This window comes from Lampris incognitus, chromosome 11 (genome assembly GCF_029633865.1).
Source record: "Lampris incognitus isolate fLamInc1 chromosome 11, fLamInc1.hap2, whole genome shotgun sequence".
NCBI classification, from domain to species: domain Eukaryota; kingdom Metazoa; phylum Chordata; class Actinopteri; order Lampriformes; family Lampridae; genus Lampris; species Lampris incognitus.
The window spans coordinates 17,325,489-17,345,289 of record NC_079221.1 but is presented as its reverse complement, the minus strand read 5'-3'; the positions used below and the strand labels follow the sequence as shown (position 1 = coordinate 17,345,289).

At 46.3% G+C, this 19,801-nt stretch overlaps 1 protein-coding gene across 1 annotated transcript in view; it reads left to right on the top strand.

The window, feature by feature from the left end:
• Window positions 1–15,571, top strand: part of mlphb (melanophilin b) — a 64,972-nt gene extending 49,401 nt beyond the window's left edge. The window contains exons 14-16 of the mRNA XM_056289743.1: window positions 4,483–4,531; window positions 5,324–5,418; window positions 13,508–15,571. Coding sequence (XP_056145718.1) covers window positions 4,483–4,531; window positions 5,324–5,418; window positions 13,508–13,534 — 171 coding nt within the window. The 3' untranslated portion in view covers window positions 13,535–15,571. The remainder of the gene's footprint in view (window positions 1–4,482; window positions 4,532–5,323; window positions 5,419–13,507) is intronic.
• The last annotated feature ends 4,230 nt before the right edge of the window (window positions 15,572–19,801 follow it).

Below are 19,801 nucleotides of genomic sequence, written 5' to 3'. Positions count from 1 at the left end.
CCCCGGATCGGCAGAGAGGGTGGAGCAGCGACCGGGACGGCTCGGAAGAGTAGAATAATTGACCAAGTACAATGGGGGAAAAATCCCCCCCGAAAAAAAAAAAATTGACAAGACTCAAAATATTTCTATTTTAATTTTATTTAACATAAAGAAATAATATAGAAACATATAGAGTTGGGCAAGTTACTTCCAAAATGTAATAAATTACATATTACTAGTTACTTTCATTTAAAGGTAATAGGTTACACTGCAACATTACTTTGTGTAGAGTAATTAGTTACTGATTACATATTACTTTGAGTTACTTTCACCAACCTAAACCCCGAAACCTAGGCATTAAAAAAATCAAAGCACATACTACTTCTTTCATGGCGAATAATGGAAGCACAGAAGCTCAGATTAACTGGAGCTGATTACACATAATTACATCACAACAAACAAATACAAGACAAGACACAAAATATATTTTTCTATGCTTTTTTTAATTACTTGGACTTCAACAACTTCATGTTAGAGCGTCACTAAACATACAGCCACCAGAAGGGCATTCATTTTTTCCATCCCTGAAATAGTATTGGACCAACAGCAACAAATATTAGTGCATCATTCATTAATTATAAAATATGATTCATTTCAGTCCTTCATGAAAAAAAAATAATACATAACCTAAACTTCATTAAATAAACAAGTGCATAGCTTGTAGTGTAGGCTATTATTTCATCAACAACAAAATAACACTACAGCCAAACAGGGTAGACCTGCAGTACAAGCAAGGGAAACATACAGCCTTATAAAGGCTGATAGTAATAATAAATGATAAATAAAAATAAACTATAGAAGGCAATTAGCCTTGACCTAAGGCTTTACTACATACTGCTAAAGAACTTGTTAAAACGCAGCAGGAGTAGGCGATGAAAGCGTGCTTCACTGAGACAGTTTCTCTTTGGAGTGAGGACAAGTCCCCCAAGACTGAAAAGTCTTTCCACTGGTGCACTGGATGGTGTTGCTGTGCTATAGCGGAGTGCCACTTTTTTCATTCGTGGAAACTTGTGCAGGCTTTCCATCACAGTATCAGATTTGAGATAGTCCACCACCTCTGTTTCCACTGACATAGCTGCAGTGGTTACATTGACCTCTGCATCAAAGGAAAAAAGTCATCCTCATTGAAGGCAGCAACAGGTGGATGAGGATTAGGTGTCAGGGCTGCTGGTTCTTCTGTAAAGGAGCGGCACTCCGTAATGAGCAACAGCTTATTGTTGTCTTTTCTCGTTTCCTCTTTCAACCAGCGGAGCCTAAACTTGGGGAGTGAGACAGCAGCAAGCAAAGCCTCCTTGGAGTCAAGAGTTGTTGCAAACCGACTTTTGATTGCGGTCACAATGATGTCTGGCAGTCCACTGGTCATCTGCGATTGGCCATGTTTAATTGCGAGGGTTATAAGAATTTCTAATGTTGGCTGAAGTATTCCATAAAAACAATTCTCCTCGCCCTGCAAAATGTCTAAAGCAGCTGTGAAAGGTCTCATTATAGAACAGTATTCTTTTAGAAACTGGTACTCCCTGTCGTTCATACATTTAATCTGAAGCTTTGTGCAGAGGTTATTGATAACAGTGAGGGGCGTTTCTGCAATGCGGGAATATGCCTCATAGAATGAGTTCCACCTGGTTACAGTAGGAACAATCAACTTTTTACTGCTGACCTCTTCCAGGTACTCTGATGCTATTGTAGAGCGGCTGGCCTTTGTCCGTGGTGCAGAGCATTTGCCTGTAGCACTACGATACACAGCCTCATCCCTGAGCTGTAGGTGTTCGGGTGAAGGTTCTGGTAAACGTTAGGTGAGGGTAACCCTAAATGGGAGGCGAGGGTAACCCTACATGGTAGGTGAGTGTAACCCTAAGCGGTAGGTGAGGGTAACCCTAAATGGTAGGTGAGGTAACCCTAAACGGTAGGTGAGGTAACCCTAAACGGTAGGTGAGGTAACCCTAAACGGTAGGTGAGGTAACCCTACACGGTAGGTGAGGGTAACCCTCATAGAATGAGTTCCACCTGGTTACAGTAGGAACAATCAACTTTTTAATGCTGACCTCTTCCAGGTACTCTGATGCTATTGTAGAGCAGCTGGCCTTTGTCCATCGTACAGAACATTTGCCTGTAGCACTACGATACACAGCCTTGGATTCTGAATTAGATGACAGCCATTTATCTACCTCATCGTTTGCAATTAGATTTAGTGTATGGGCTGCACATCTAAAGTGGGGAGGCAGTTCACATGTTCTGTTTTCAGCATTTTCATTGGTGGTGGAGAGCACACTGTGCAGGTCTCCTCCTCATCAGACTCAGACTATGCTTGCTGCTGTTGAAACTCCTCGGACACCTTTACAAAATTACTCCCATTGTCTGTCACACATACAGTCACTTTGTTGTTGGTCAGTCCATATTGGGGAAAAATGTCCTTCAGCTCTGTTGCAATTGCAACATACGTGTGTCGGCCCCTGAATCTTCTACAAGCTATAACTGCCTTTTCTCGTTGTAGGGTACCTGTCATAAGAAACGGAGAGATAGTTGAGTTTGCTTTATCAAAATAATCCAGTCATCTTGTACACCAAACATGTGACTGCTCTCCTGAAAGTCTAGTTGAACTGACTCACATGCGTGCTGTGTATCTACGTCACTATCTACAGTAGGCTATTTACCAATGAACCTGTCAATCAACATAAATATTAATAATAATATAACAATAATAATACCAATATAGTATTTATAGAGCTCTTTTCCATCAAAAAGATGCTCAAAACTCTGTGGGAGAGGGGGAAGGGCACATCTCATCACAACCAAATACATTGAGTGTACCTTCATCGATCCAGTGAACAGTCACTCCCAGGAAACTCTTGTTATTGCTGCTCCATATATCAGCTGTTGCTGACACATAGTCCTGGGCATCTAATTTATTCTTCAGCTGTTTTTCCATCGCTGCATAGGCCTTGTCCAAATCCTTGGCAAAGGTTTTTCAATCTGGTAGTACATGCTGAAAAATAAGAAGATGGCAAACACTACACGTTACCCTTTTTGTTTGTTTCCCAATAACTCCATGCCTTCAGCTACAGTTAGCTAGCTAACGTTGGCTAGCCTACCACAACAAGGCTAGTTCCATTGCACGCTGTGTTGGTTGGGGCAAGTTAGCCAACTAACGTTAGCAACATCCTCACCTCAACCCAACTCCCGCTTCTTTGGAAACAGCATGAACCTTTGGTTACGTTAGAGTAAGTTAACGTTAGCTAGCTAGCTACCGTTTTACACCAGTTTTGCAATCCCTTTAGTTGTTAGCTAGTAGTTCATCCCCTAATCTAGCTAGCCAGCTAGGTTAGCTAACGTTAGCTAGTTGATTTGAGCCAAGTCCGAATATTAAGGGTGACGTTAGCTAGCTAGCTAGTTAGGTAAGCTAACGTTAGGCTGTGTTTATTAGGACTTATTTAGCAATGCATTAGGGGGACTAGCTAGTCACGGTTTTTACCTTGTGAGTTGATCTGACAGGGATCATGGATACAAGTTTTCGGAACGCTGGTGATTCCACCGTAGCAAGAGGCAGCATGTCCTCCACGACATACTCCGCCACCAGCCTTCGCACTTCTCCTGGGTCCACCAACTTTGACTCGGGTCTGGAAAAATCCAGCTTTAATTGTTTCGATGTACTCGCGCCATCCTCCCGGTCACTCTGCTTGCGGTCGTTAGTAGCAACTCTCCAGGTGCTTCTTCTGGTTGCTTGTGCTATTTCTAGCAGTAGATCGCGACTGATCGGAAATACATAACACTTGACACTTTACAGTGATGTTCTTGTCTTTTGCTCGGACAAACTGAAAGTAGTGGGAGTATATCCATTTTGAAAAAGTCGACTCGGGCTCTGCTGTCGTCGCCATTGCGCGCTTCTTCAGGAACAGTAGAATTTATATCAACAAGACATGCGCGCGGTGCTCTAGCGTCAGATAGCATCTCGTGCTGACTGGTGTTGACGCTGACTGCGGAAGTGGCATTTCGTTCAGAAACTCGTGAAATAAAAGATGAAATAGAAGACGGTAACGCATTACATGGGCACAGTAACTGTAATAACATTACCGATATTGTATCAGTAACGCGTTATATTACTCCGTTACTGCCTAAATGTAACACATTACTGTAACGCGTTACCCCCAACACTTTATATAATAGAATAAAAAATATAATAAAAACATAAAAAGCAATCATAAATATATTTTTGATATATTTATCTCCACTCCTGACTCAGGTGAGATATAAGTGAGTTAACAGCTTGGAAATCATTTCAAATTGTCTGTTGCATGACTGCTTATTGTTTGATATGCACATGATGCATACTAAAAAAAACCTTTTGAAATAATCCCAAGAGGACTCAAATAAGGTTCTTGCTTTATTCTGGCATCCCTATTTGTTCGGTTTTGTGTACTTATTTCTCTCCCCTGTGGTCTCTTGCAGTCTGCGATCCCGATCCACACAGGAAGACTCTCCCACGGCTTTCCCACAAGTAAGAACAGACCCTTCGGAGCACACCCCACGGGGACTACTGACTAATTGAACATATTAACCCTGTTTAGAATCCAAGCACACTATGCTCTAGTTACTGCACCCAGTTCACACAGGGAAACACACTCCAAGATTGTATGACAGGTCTGTCGGGTTCAATGGGTGACGATCAGATGCTCTACATGAAGAAGTGTCTCCAAATAACAGTAAAACTAGTCTTTGTTAAGTCATTTTTCCACCATTTGACCAGGGAAGATATATGTGAATGTTTGTTTTCATCAGTTTTACTTCTGTGCTTCACATTTACACACTTGAAAATATTGGAGGTGCCCAGTACAACCACAGTCTACGACTGCTGGTTATTCGGCAGCTACGATGGAAAACTGTAACTAGGGATAAGGTACCTCGCTCAAGGATAACATACCAGGAAGGCAGGTTTTTTATTTGTTTCTTTTTCTTTCTTTTTTTTTTGCTCTTTTTTTTTGCTTTTTAACTTTTCCTCCCATGCGTAGCAAGTCCAGGAGTCAAATCTGAGTGCTGATTTGACGTGCTGTCAAATAGGGGTTTTTATTTCATGAAATCCCATGGAGACCTGCTAACAATTAATTAGTCAAGTTTTATTTATAAAGCATGTTTCACATATAACAATGCAGTGCACTTCACAAGGGAATAATGTGTGCACATGTAGGAGGTGAATACGAACTCTTGCTGGTCTGAAATAAAACAATGTTCATTGAATTGTGTTGAAAGACAAGCCACGGAGTTGTATTCTGTTGTCATTGTGCATTTCCAGGACAGGTGGACATGTTTAAGAGAAACTCCATCTACAGGGGCTCCCTGACCCAGAGGAACCCAGTGGTCAAACCCAAGACCAGGGCAACTTGTGCAGTATGACCCTATGCTACAGTGCTGGGTGCTGCTGGGTAAATTGCAGAGTTCCACTCCAAAATAAAATATGCGGCCTTTGAATTAAAAAAAAAAGTAAAATCTGCATTGGGAAAAAACACAAACATGCAAAAACGTTGCAATTTCACTGTAAAGTATATTGTTTTTATAAATCACTTGAGTTCATTTCCATTGATTTCCGAACCAAAGTTAATCTTTTGTTTTGTTTTGTTTTGCCCCCCATAATGAATATAAAGTATTTTGGAAGGGAACTCTACAATTGTTGGCAAGACTGGTCATGGTGCTCTTTTACCTGACTGAGCTGGTGTAGCTTATTACAAGTATTCAGCATAACTAATATTAGACTTGCCATACTATACTAACACCAGCTAATGCTATATTTCCTCAGCTGTGGTGCACAATATAAAATGGGCGCCTCTTGCCTGGGTTTCAAACCTGGAAAGAGTGTTTAAGAGCAGAGCCTGTGGACTAAAGCTTGTAGCTTTTCAGTTTGTGTGTGCAAGCACTGTGTCGCTGTTAAACAGTTCAATGTGCAGAACGATAAGACAATAAAGACAGAATGCATTTAGACTGAAAAGAGAATCGATAACAAAAGGGAGCGGGGATCAGATGGGATTGAAAGAAAAGAAATCTGTTTGTTTTTATTTTAATATCCCCAGCGTGTTTCTGATACGGTTTCTGATTACCGTGGATGTGAAACACATGTGCTTGCACCACACAGATCTGTTTCTATGGGTGGTAATGGTGGAGGGGCTGACTCTTTTGGCTGCCAAAACTTATGAGATCAATAAATCATGGGTTCATAATAAAGTAGGTATGGGGAAGACAGCTCACACAGAAATTCACATCTTATCTCTACATACAAGTAGCGAGGCCTTGGGAAAATACACGCAATTGACACTTAGGCTTCTGTGGGGGAAACGTCGACGACACTCTTAACAGGCGAATTCACAGAGGACGGGTTGTGGCTGTAATGATCTGTGCCCTCTGGCTATGTTAACTTATAACATTAATAAAGCAAGGACGACTTCTCTCGTGCTGGGTGTTTATTCACCGACCGGATTCCGACTGACGTTGTTACGTACATCACGTGACTTTGTTGTGGCGCTACGGAAAGCCGTAAGGGACATTAGCAAATCAAATATTACTAGCAAATATTACATCTCCCTTTTTCTGAAAAGTGCTGCTTTCTCTGCAGAGATACAGACCACGTTGAGCACGTTTATAAGCGAATACAATCTTAATAAGAAAGAATATGAAAGTGGAACTCTTATATAACTGGACTGCAACAAAGTAGTGTAAAACATTTCCTTCACTGTCTAAATGTGACACCATAATAACATTTCATCTTTTTTTTTTCATTTCATTACTGGTAACTGCAAACAGCAGGTAGGTACATAAGGTAAGTGAACGCTGTAAATATTTCTTTTCAAAACATAGCAGGTATAGTACAGGTTGGTGTAAAATTCTCTCTTTTTTTTAACATTCATAAGTCAAGGATTTGTCTTGGTTTGATCGTGCGACCTGACCTCGTGGTGTAACCAGGCTGTGTGTCTGGTTGTCGCTGATTGTTCGTGTCTGGAGGTTCAGCATGCTCTTGCTGATGGGCTTGTGTGTTGTTGTTAGCGCTGGTAACAGTCTGCTGTGAAGTGTGTGTGTGTGTAGTGTGAGTGTTCACTCTGCTTTGTCGCAGGTGTTGACGGTTGCGTTGGTAGATCTGACCTTCTTTGGTTTGGATGTAGTAGCTCCTCTCTGTGTTCGCTGGTCTTTCCACAGTTGCAGGTCTCCAGGATCCATCCTCCTGCCGGAAGCGGATTGGTGTGCCTGCGGGCAGGTGGGGCAGAGGTTTGGCTGTTCGGTTGTAGTATGCCTGCTGGCGCTGTTGACATACCTCTCTCCTTTTGTGAACATCCTCCTGACTGGCGATCTGTGGCTGCAGGTGTTTTGCTGTTGATGGGAGAATGGACCGCAGCCTCCGACTCATCAGTAGCTGTGCCGGTGATTTCAGGTTGTCCACCGGTGTGTTGCGATACTCCAGCAAGCTCATGTAGGGGTCTTTGTTCTCAGCTTTGGCTTTGTCCAGGATGCGTTTGGCCGTCTGGACAGTCTTCTCGGAGAGGCCGTTGCTCTGTGGGTAGTGGGGGCTTGTGGTGGTGTGTGAGAAACCCCATGTCTGTGAGAAGTTGCGGAACTCACCAGAGCTGTAGCACGGACCGTTGTCGCTGATGATAGTCTCGGGGATTCCGTGTCGAGCCATTGCTGCTTTCAGCTTCATGATGACGGCAGATGAGGTGCAGCTGTAAAGTCTCTCTAGCTCGAAGAATCTGGAGTAGTAGTCCACAGTGACTATGAAGTCCTGTGAGTTCCATGTGAATAGGTCTGTGCCTATCACTTGCCACGGCCGCTCGGGTATGGCGTGTGACATCATTGGTTCCTTTGCATTTGCGCTGCGCCGTTCTTGGCATATGCTGCAGTCTGCTACCGCATCCTCGATCTGTTTCCCCATGCCAGGCCAGAACAGTAAGTCTCTTGCTCGGCATTTGCTTTTTTCCACGCCAAGGTGGCTGGCATGGATGCGCTGTATCATGTCCTTGCGAAGCTTTTGGGGGACAATGATTCTCTCACCTTTGAACAGGATACCGTCCATTTCTGAGATTTCTGCTCTGTGGTTCCAGTATTCCTGGATGCTGGGCGGGCACTTTTTCTTTGTGTCTGGCCAGCCAGTGAGTGTGGCTCGTCTGAGTGCGGTGAGCTGTGGATCTTGCGCTGTTTCCTGCTTGATTTCTGTGAGTCTTGTGTCGCTCACAGGGATGTTGCTGAGGACTGTGTGCACTTGGGCCTCCATCCCTTCCTGTAGGTCACTGTCGTGGTGTTCTATTGACTTGCGTGACAGTGTGTCGGCCACCGGTATGTCCTTACCGGGGCGGTGGATGATTTGGATGTCGTATTTTTGGAGCGCCAGGATCATCCGTTGCAGCCGGGGTGGTGCTGCTGCCAGTGGCTTTTTTAGTATTGCCTCCAGAGGCTTGTGGTCTGACTCCACAATCACTTTTCGTCCATACATGTACTCGTGGAACCTCTTGCAGCCGAAGACCACAGCGTAGAGCTCCTTCTCTATCTGTGCGTAGTTTTCTTCAGTGCTGTTGAGTGACTTGGACGCATAGGCAATTGGTTTGCCATCTTGGAGCATGACAGCCCCAAGGCCACTTTTGGATGCATCCACTTGGAGTCGCAGCTCTTTCTGCGGGTCGAAATATGAGAGTACTGGACCTGGGTGCTGTGTAATGAGATTCTTCATCTCTTGGAACGCCTTGTCGTGGACTGCATCCCACACAAACTCACTGTCCTGTTTCAGAAGCTGTCTGAGGGGTGAGTTTATCTGTGAGAGGTGTGGAGCAAATCTGGCGAGGTAGTTGATCATGCCGAGGACTGTCTCCAGCTCTGCTTTGTTCTGTGGGGGTTGCATGTCCTTGACCGCCTTCACCTTGTGTGGGTCTGGTTTGATGCCTTCGTGTGAGAGCGTGTGGCCGAAGTAGCTTACCTCGGACACGCATATGTGACACTTGTCGGGGTTGAGCCGCACCCCTCGCTCCCTTGTGCGCTTCAGCATCGCTCTGAGACGCTGGTCATGTTCCTCTTTAGTCTTGCCGAACACTAGTATATCGTCCACTATGGCCGTCACACCGTCCAATCCTTCATATGTTTCATCCACGCGTCTCTGGAACTCGTCTTGAGCGGACACGATTCCGAATGGCAGTCTGAGGAAACGATACCTGCCAAACACTGTGTTAAATGTCGTCAACATTGAGGATTCAGTGCTCAGTTTGATGGCCCAATAGCCTGACCGCGCGTCTAACACGCTAAAGTACTCAGCTCCAGCAAGCTTTGTGGTGGCGTCCTCCAGCGTGGGGAGGGGGTAGTGAGGTCGTTGTATCACTTTGTTAAGAGCTCTGGGGTCTAAACACACTCTAAGTTTGCCTGTCTTTGGCTTCTCAACAATGACGAGTGCGTTCACCCATTCTGTGGGTTCTGTTACCTTACAGATTATGCCGCCTTTCTCCATGCTGTCAAGCTCGTCCCTCAGTTTGCTGCGTAGGGCGATGGGGATTCTGCGTGGCGGGCAGACGACCGGCGTTGCATCTGGTGTGACGCGGAAGGTGCACTCGCCTGGGAACTCTCCTATTCCCTGGAAAACATCTGCATACTCATCCATTATGCTCTGTGATGTGACATTGTTTTCCTCGCTCACAGCCATCACTATTTTTACCAAGTTTAGGTCACGGCATGTTTTCATTGCCATGACTGGTGGGGCGTTTGTGTCAATGACGTAAAAGTCCAGCATCATTGCATTGTCTCTGTACTTACATTTGAGTTTGCATGTGCCTTTCACGCTCAGCGCGCCTCCTCCATATTCAGTGAGTCTGTGTATTGCTGGTTTCAGTGTCACATTTTTGAACAGCGCCTGGAACAGGTTGGTGGGAATAGTATTGGCCTGTGCCCCAGTGTCTAGTTTAAACTTTACCTTCTGTGGAGGTGTGCCAATTCCAACCTCTACGTAAGCCTGCTCGTTGCTTTTTCCGTTGTTCTCTATTGAGATGCAGTCTATGTACAGCTCTGTCTGTTCTCCCACAGCGGTGCTCTCCACTGTAATGTTGTCGAAGTACAGTTCTTCCTGCTCTCTGTCAGTGGTGTACTCTTCTGGGTTCTCTCCGACGGCATGTACTGTGCCGCGGTAGTACTTTGTCTGTCCCTGGGAGCTAGACTTGCATACTTTAGCAAAATGATTGAGCTTCTTGCATTTAATGCATTGTTTACCCTTAGCTGGGCAAGTGGCTTTAGCGCCGTGTAGCCCTCCACAATAGCTACACGCCCTAGCGGCGGTGCTAACGTCCCTTTGTCTGAAGTTAGCGTTAGCTGCTTTGGGTGCGTTCGGTTTGTAAGTCTTTCTGCCTATTGCGTGCACCGTTTCATGTGTGCTGCCCTGGCCCATAAACGTTAGCTGTTGCTTTGCTAGCTCGTGTGAGCGGGCTACATCTATGGCCTTTTCTAGCGTTAGCTCAGCTCCCTGGCTAAGTAGCTTTTCTCTCACTCTGGGTGAGTTGGTGGCAAACACGATGCGGTCCCTGACCATCTCGTCGGCATTTGGGTAGCCACAGTCTTTGACTAGGAGCTTTAGCTCAGTTACAAATCGTTCGAAGGATTCACTCTCTCCCTGCATCTTTTCATGAAATTTATATCTGGCATAAATCGGGTTTGCTTTGGGGGTGATGTACTCAGTGTACTTATCGTAGTACGTTTCTAGCTTCTTGGCTTGTTCTCCGCTGAGTGTCCAAGTGTTGTGCACATCGCGCCCTTTTTCCCCTATCCAGAGCAGGAGGTAGCTGCATTTCTCCTCTTCGTTCTTCCCGCGCAGGGGGCCCTTGAACATTAGCTCCGTTGTTTGCCGAAATCGTCTCCATGCTTCAGGTAAGTTCGCCGATTCCCAGTCCATCCGTGGAGCTGGAACGCCGTACGAATCCATATTGGGTATTTAAACTCCGCTACTCTGACACCATGTAATGATCTGTGCCCTCTGGCTATGTTAACTTATAACATTAATAAAGCAAGGACGACTTCTCTCGTGCTGGGTGTTTATTCACCGACCGGATTCCGACTGACGTTGTTACGTACATCACGTGACTTTGTTGTGGCGCTACGGAAAGCCGTAAGGGACATTAGCAAATCAAATATTACTAGCAAATATTACAGTGGCCGCTGATAGCACTAAAATGGAGATGGGGTCTCCAGGGAATCTGGTGGTTTAGAGTTGGCTCAACGTGTGTCCCGATTAAAGCACACGGAAACAAGACTTTCCCAGTTATGCTGCTTTAATTTAGGCTGCGGTCTTTGAGCATTTACGCACAGCAATAAGCGGAGGTTGTAATGGTGGACAGCGGAAACTGGAGAGGAGAAACACCGCCGTCTTAACGCCAACCACACATACGAACACTGGGCTGGACTTCACGTCACCGGATCGTAACACGGCAGCCGGTGCGTCCAGGGACAGTCTGTAAATAACAGCTCCGGTGACTTCACTTAGATAGGACGGAATACATTGCTATCAAATCGAAGCAAACTAAACCTATACGGCAGGGGCGTCCGGGTGGTGTGGCGTTCTATTCCGTTGCCTACCAACACGGGATCGCCAGTTCGAATCCCCGTGTTACCTCCGGCTTGGTCGGGCGTCCCTACAGACACATTTGGCCGTGTCTGCGGGTGGGAAGCCGGATGTGGGTGTGTGTCCTGTCGCTGCAGTAGCGCCTCCTCTGGTCAGTCGGGGCGCCTGTTCGGGGGGGGGGGAGAACTGGGTGGAATGGCTTGATCCTCCCACGCGCCACGTCCCCCCTGGTGAAACGCCTCACTGTCAGGTGAAAAGAAGCGGCTGGCAACTCCACATGTGGTAGTCTACAGCCCTCCCTGGATTGGCAGAGGGGGTTGGAGCAGCGACCGGGCGGCTCAGAAGAACTGGCCAAGTACAATTGGGGAGGAGAAAAAAAAGAAGAAGAAACCTACAAGGCAGTGGACAGGCAAACTTATTACACAGGCACACCATGAATTGAGCATCACTTGCAACCGCTATCTGCCCCGTCTCAAGGGCCGAGTCACAAACGATGTGTGTGAATGATATTACAGCCCAAACATGCCCATGAAGTTTTGCATCCATTATCCAAACCGCTTATCCTGCTCTCAGGGTCGCGGGGATGCTGGAGCCTATCCCAGCAGTCATTGGGCGGCAGGCTGGTAGACACTCTGGACAGGCCGCCAGGCCATGCAGCTGAGTGCAGTTATCCATGTGGCGAAGTATGCCTAACATAAATACGTGCAAATAGCACCGGAGCACCGAGACCCTACTTGTTTTGCAGCACAGTAAGGGGTGCGTTTCACCTTTTGTGGCGCTATGAGGATTACACGGCTTCTTTTTGTCTTACTTGTGCAGGTTTAGGTTTGTTAAAAAAGACGTGCAGTCCTTTTGTGAATTTGCCTGTGAGTCTCAAGATGTATTTTAGCTTCCTTTGCTCAACTTGTATTTCTGGAATATTCTCAATTTGTTTTGTTCTGTTCTTGTTTTTGTTTATTTTTTTCACTTGCACTAAGTTCATTCATCATTCAATTCCAAAACTCTTAATGTCCCTTTGTCAGCGACGCATTCAATTATACAAAAAATCTACAGTATACCGAAAAGACACAATAACAATATTTCTAAACAAGAAGTTGATAAATTTGAGTCATTTTGGGTTTTGCTTCTCTTTACTTTCACTCAAATGCTTCATCTTCTTTTCAGCATTACTGTTGAGCATGAGAAATGATTTTTTTACTCTCAAATGTAAAAACGATGATTCATTTTCGCTCACTCGGGCTCAACTGCCAATTTCTTGAAACAGTAATCATTATGATTTCATTAATCCAATCCAACTGTGAATAGATCGATCACTCACTCATTTGTTCACTTGCTCGCTCACTCTCTCACTCAATCGCCCTAACTGCCAAACATTTTCTTTTTCTATCTTTCCATCCATCTACCCATATGTTTAACTCACTCTCTCTCTCTCTCTCTCTCTCTCTCTCTGTCTCTATCTATCTCACTCTCTCTCACTGTTTCTCACTTTTTCTCTCACTCTCTGTCTTTATCTCTCTCTCTCTCTCTCTCTCTCTCTCTCTCTCTCTCTCTCTCTCTCTCACTCTCTGTCTCACTCTCTCTCACTGTCTCTCTCTATCTCACTCTCTGTCTCACTCTCTCTCACTGTCTCTCACTCTCTCTCTCTCTCTGTCTCTATCTATCTCACTCTCTATCACTGTTTCTCACTTTTCTCTCACTCTCTGTCTGTATCTCTCTCTCTCTCTCACTCTCTGTCTCACTCTCTCTCTCACTCTCTCTCTCTCTATCTCACTCTCTGTCTCACTCTCTCTCACTGTCTCTCTCTATCTCACTCTCCGTCTCACTCTCTCTCACTGTCTCTCACTCTCTCTCTCTCTCTCTCTCACTCTCTCTCTGTCTGTCTCTCTCGCTCTCACTCTCTCTCCCTCCCTGCAGAAACCAGTAATGGCACAGGATCCATGAGGAGGAAGCTGAGCTTTATATGAGGGAGCATGTGTCTGCTCCTTTTGTCAAGTTTTTTGCACTTACTGCATCTCATACCATCGTCTGCTCCTGGTGGAGCAGTACTGCCTGCATGCTGTGCATTGGGGACATGGGTTAAAATTTCTCTAGAGCTGGCGTGAACGTTTCAGTGGGCTCCGACAGACATGTTACTGATGTAGTTTGTGTCTTTGAAATTGTCCTCTTTTGGGCTATCAAAAATAACATCATGCAATGTCTGTGGTCTAGATTACACTTTACACACTGTGCTTGGCCTTCATTTTGACGTGTTGGTGCAGCTTCCACTATCTAAACCTTCTATTTAAAGATCAGAAGTTGTTAATTTCCCAGATTTTAGTATGTAATGCTTGCTGATGGAACGTGTGGCAAGACAAAATGAGGGCTTGTCACTATTACAAATGGACAGCTATGTCTTGTGGCAAAATTATGATGTTGTATGTTTTGCTTTGTCAGATGATAAATCATTTGTTTTCAACTGAATGCACTTAAATCATATATGAGAATGATTTGATCCTATATTTATTGAACTTGTTGTTGTTGTTTTAACTTGCTTGTTAAATAACCTGCAATTTGAAATAACTATATTTGATTGTGTTTTGTCTCATCAACGAGAGAATACACCAAGAAAGAAACATGCCAATGAGGTCTGTGCTTAGGGTTTCTTTCATCACAGCTAAATAGCTTAGAACCTCTTCATCCATAACATTATGTGGGACACAAGCAGCTGGTGACATCATTCTAGTTAGATTGGAAAGACTGCAACGTTAACCCCCCCCTTTTTTTTCTCCCCAATTGTACTTGGCCAATTACCCCACTCATCCGAGCCATCCCGGTCGCTGCTCCACCTCCTCTGCCGATCCGGGGAGGGCCACAGACTACCACATGCCTCCTAATACATGTGGAATTGCCAGCCACTTCTTTTCACCTGACAGTGAGGAGTTTCGCCAGGGGGATGTAGCATGTGGGAGGATCACGCTACCACCCCCCCGAACAGGTGCCCCGACCAACCAGAGGAAGCGCTAGTGCAGCGACCAAGACACATACCCACACCTGGCTTTCCACCCGCAGACACGGCCAATTGTGTCTGTTGGGACGCCTGACCAAGCCGGAGGTAACACGGGGATTCGAACCAGCAATCCCCGTGTTGGCAACGGAATAGACCGCCATGCTACCCTGACGCCCCTGCAACATTCATGTTGGTATTATTTTCCAACAACAATCAGCCTCTAATGTAGTTTGCAACCAAACAAAGACATGGCTGCATTTCCAGCTGATGCTTGTCTTCCTGGGTGCTTTGCCAGCCAGCGGACTATAATTAGGAACCAAACGTTCTTCCTTCATCATGACTCTGGCCAATTATGTGTTTTTGATGGCGCACTGTCTGCAGTTTCAAATAACCTCTACTTTATATCTCGTCAGCGTGGTGATTATACGTCCGTTCTTGTTGAGGACTCCGGTTAAATTACCTCTTTTATGTATAAAACCCAACAAACACATTTTCTCTCTGTACTTGTTTCCCTCCTCTGGGTTTGTTGCTGTCCCTTGTATTAATCTTGAGGGCGGATTTCATCAGTCTGAACTCAAGAGTTGTTTTCGTGGCTGTTACCATCAGACATATCGGCATACAGCCATAGTGCAGAAGGCTCCTTTCCTCCAAGATGGAAACATTACTGAAGTTAACTAGTCGCCATTGATTTGCATTATTTTCCAACACTATTCCTAGGTAAAAACAGGTATACCTGTTTGACTCCGTGTCTTTTTTTGGCTCGTTTCCCCAGTGGTTTGGCTGTGATTGCTGTTCTTTTCTAGAGAAAGGCCATATATAATGAAAGCACTTACTGGTTCTCCCCCTTCCACCTGAGTACTGTACAGGAGATAGAAGAGAATGGCCTAGTCCTTTAGTCCTATGTACATACTTTTTATATGTACAGATGACATCTGCTTTTTGTTTTCTGGACAACCCCCCCCCCCCCAGCATGAGTGAGACCGCATGCTGTGCCTAATTAAATGCCATTAAAAAGGGGTGTGTGTGTGTGTGTGTCCGTCCTGAATCACCGCCTTGCTGAGGTGGAGAAGCTTGTGGAGAAGCTGTCCGGAGCTTGGCTCCTGGTAGGGTCACCCAAGGCGGATAGGTCAAGGGGGAGGTTCCAGATGAAGTGTGATCCAACTTCATCCGGCAGAACTGGCAGATGATGTCTCCAGATTACAACTACAGTGGAAGTGGATGAAGGCTGCAACAGAGGGTGGTCCTCAATCATTCTGGTTCTCCGTGCCGTTGGACTCTGGCCTCCCCTGCCAAGGACCGTGTGGTGGCTGCAGGCGCATCAGCCACTCCACGTAAAAAGCTGTCACGCGGGGTCCGCGGTGGTGTAGCGGTCTTAGCATCGGCTTTGTGTCGCAGTTGCCCACTGGGGACCGGGGTTTGTGTGTGTGTGTGTGTGTGTTTGTGTGTGTGTGTGTCAGAAAAAGCAGTGGTTCGGCCTGGATTCGCCTTCTCACGAAAGTGGCGAGGTGACTCCTCTCAGACTGCCAGCCGGAGAGATGCAGTTGGCGAACGCATACAGTATGAGAGTGGGTGTTTGAACTAAAAATAGGGATTGATTGGCCGCTAAATTGGGAGAAAATCAGAAATAAATTTATAGGACAAAAAAAAAGCTGTCACGCGCAGGCGTCCTCCTATTATGCGGCTCCAGGATCGGCCTCTACGCCCACCTGAGGACCCAAAGGAAGGACAACCCCGAGTGACCACCGATGATGTGTGCGTTTGTGTGTGCGAGAGCAAGAGAGAGAGAGAGAGAGAGTGTGTGCACGTTTGTGTGAATTTTACTTCAGCATATCGGCACATTGGCGGCTCTCCCATTGGCATATAAAGAGAAGGAAGAAATGGCTCATGAGCTACCTGATCCCCCTTCAGCACTGGCTGACACAGAGCCACTTATACTATAAACCCCCATAACGCCCCCTACCTTACAACACAGGCGGCTTGAATCCACATCAGATACATCGCATACCCTTGGCCTCGGTATCCTTTGGAATCAATTGCTTGCCAGCCATTAGCGCCACAGGCAGGCCATCCATCCCAGCTGAAGTTAAACCATCATTTATGCACCTGACCTCCTCCAGGCTGGAGCGAACTAATGCAGCTGGAGATAGAGAAGTTTTACTCCTGATGCGGAGACTCTATAATCCTACAGAAAACCCTCCACACGGTAGGTACATGTCCATCTCTTCAGTGCTAGTTTTACCAGTATTTGGGTGCAGACCTGGGTCAACTAGCTCATTTGAATTATTTATTGCATGTGTTTGTATCTGTGTTAAGTTGCGATTATATATTCAAATGTCTTAAGTTTGTGAATTGTTGTTTCACCCAACGCATCACCAGGTCATGTTACTATCTGACACTGTTGTAAGCAGCACACGTGGAAGTCGTACACTAATGTGCACATGTCAGAGGCCATTAGCTGCAACTGGTGTCATTAAAAGCCAACTTTGAATACAAAATGGGATATCCTTGCAAATCCATTAGATAACAGAAAAGTATCCATAAATATGTATCGTATCTTCTGATTGCGCCATGTTTACTGTGTTCACAACCTACTTTTGATTGGAAGATTGTTCCTTGAGCCTCAGTGAGGGTGCGTGCATCATTCTGTGTCCTTGTGGTGTAGACCTTATAGAGACTACGTACCTCCCTGAGGGGCTCCGAGAACATAAGTAAGTTTGTTCATTTTGTCTTGTTAAGGCCTTTCTTGTTGGTTCTCATTTATGGTCCGGGGAGGGCTGCAGACTACCACATGTGGAGTCGCCAGCCACTTCTTTTCACCTGACAGTGAGGCATTTCGCCAGGGGCTATGCCCCCCAGTTCCCCCTCCCCCCTGAACAGGCGCCCTGACCGACCAGAGGAGGCGCTGGTGCAGCGACCAGGACACATACCCACATCTGGCTTCCCACCCGCAGACACGGCCAATTGTGTCTGTAGTAGGTATGCCCTACCAAACCGGAGGTAACACGGGGATTCGAACCAGCGGTCCCCGTGTCCACAATTATGGGGATGAGCGGACGGACAGATGGACGGAATTGTGGATGTAACCTGATAGGTACAACTTGAAACTTTTCAACCATTTGCTGGTAGGTGCAGATGAAAGTTTGTCGACAATTCTGTGCATGTCGTTGACATTTATGCATGGTAAAGCTTGCAGGCATCGCGCAAAATATGCTATTGTCAATAGCACACGCCAACAAACAGGAAACTGGTATGACCGCTGCAGTAGAAACCGGAAGTCAGTTGACTACAGTTACGCACAGAGTCTATTACCCCACTCTTCCGAGCCGTCTCAGTCTCTGCTCCACCCCCTTTGCCAATCCGGGTAGGGCTGCAGACTACCACATGCCTCCTCCGCTACATGTGGAGTCGCCAGCCGCCTCCTTTCACCTGGCAGGAAGGAGTTTCGCCAGGGGAACGTAGCGCGTGGGAGGATCACTACCAAAGGAGGCGCTAGTGCAGCAACCAGGACACATACCCACATCCGGCTTCCCACCCGCAGATACGGCCAATCGTGTCTGTGGGAACGCCCGACCAATAAAGTTGATAAATTCTAATATTGTGTAGTTTGATATTGTCAAAATTACATTTACAGGGATTAAATATATACACTTTTTGTTTTTGCTAACTTTTTTCCAACTAAAGTTGCAACTCTATTGATACCACTGTAATTACTATGATTAGGAAAAACTCAGAAGTTTGTATAATTTGTACTCGTTTAAAAAAACAAAAACCCACAGCTGAGCCGCATTGCCTAACAACCCCCCTGCGCTTTAAACTTGCTTGCTCCACGTGAGCTTCGCTGTCTGTACGTCGACGTCTGCTGGCGCGCGGGGAGGGGCTCTGACCGGTGGGACGCTTTGGACGAGGAGTCGCGTGAAGGCCTACGTCGCTCCCAGAATTCGTCGTCCCACAAGTGAAAAGGAAGATTGGACGTTGTTGTGATGATGGACCGACTCTGTCTTTTCCTCCCTTCAGTATTTGGTTTCCTTTTGTTTACTGTTGCGAATTCGGGGGGCAGCCCGGGAACCGTCGCCACAGCTGGGACGCGAACCCGCCCCGCCCCGCAAGCGACAACGTTAACCAGTCAACTAAAGGGTCCGACCCGTTAGTCAAGGACCAACGTGTCTACTTATCCATGCACGTTACATTACGGTCACAACTGTACACAAAACAATGTGTAGGCTGATGGATCCAGTCGTTTGTAAGATTAGCAAAATTTAGCCGCGGACACACACCAGATGCCTAATCCCCTCCATGCTGCCTCCCGCCTGGCGGAGATCATTAACTGGAATAACGAGCCGGAACCTCCATCATTTGTTGTTACTCTCCAGTCAGTCTGTCCACCAAACACGACTCGTGTTATCTTAGTATCCCGAAACTCCCTAATTAGAGAGGTAAATAACTTGCATTTTGGTAAAATCCCTCTCGGAGCGGAATTCAACATCAGAGAAGAATAAATATATCGAACCCTGTTCCATATCTTTATTTTCTTCTCTGTATTTATTTGTTCAAACTTTTCGAGCCGAGCCGTGTTTGATTCCGCCGTGCTCGTTATGGGGGGGGGGGGGGCCTCTTTGATCCCGCAAAGCGCTCGAGCCGAACGAGCGCCAGGCGTCCCTCGTCTCGTGCTGACGCCCCCTCTCCAATCAGCGAGCCCGGAGGCCTTTCTCACGGGCGGTTTACCCCCCGGCCGCTTCACCCCCCGGCCGCTCCGCCGCGGTGCGGTGTCAGCCGGTGAGCAGTGGAAAAGAAGCGAGCCCGCAGCCGTGCGGCGGAGGAGGGGAAACTGCGCCGAGTAGCCGTGAGAGAATTACCGCGGAATAAACACAAGGAAACACTGACGAGGGTAGAGCGACTGGACAACCCTTCACCCGAGGACTCGAGGGGGCCGAATGAAAATATTTACAGGAAGTTCTTGGCCCATCGTGCCGTACGTCATGGTTGCATAAGGCCTTTAAGTTGCTGCTGTTTACCGTCGTATAAACACGCCGCGGAGAGACGGGCTGCGTTTCCAGTCGTGACACGTTCAAGGACAAAGCCAAGTATAAACGATTAAGAGCCCTGCGATTTCTTTTCTCACCATACAGCAAATATGCACACACACGCACACGCCACGCACACACACGCACACACACACGTTTTGGGGAAATAAAGTCATCCAACGATTGTTGATGAAATTATTT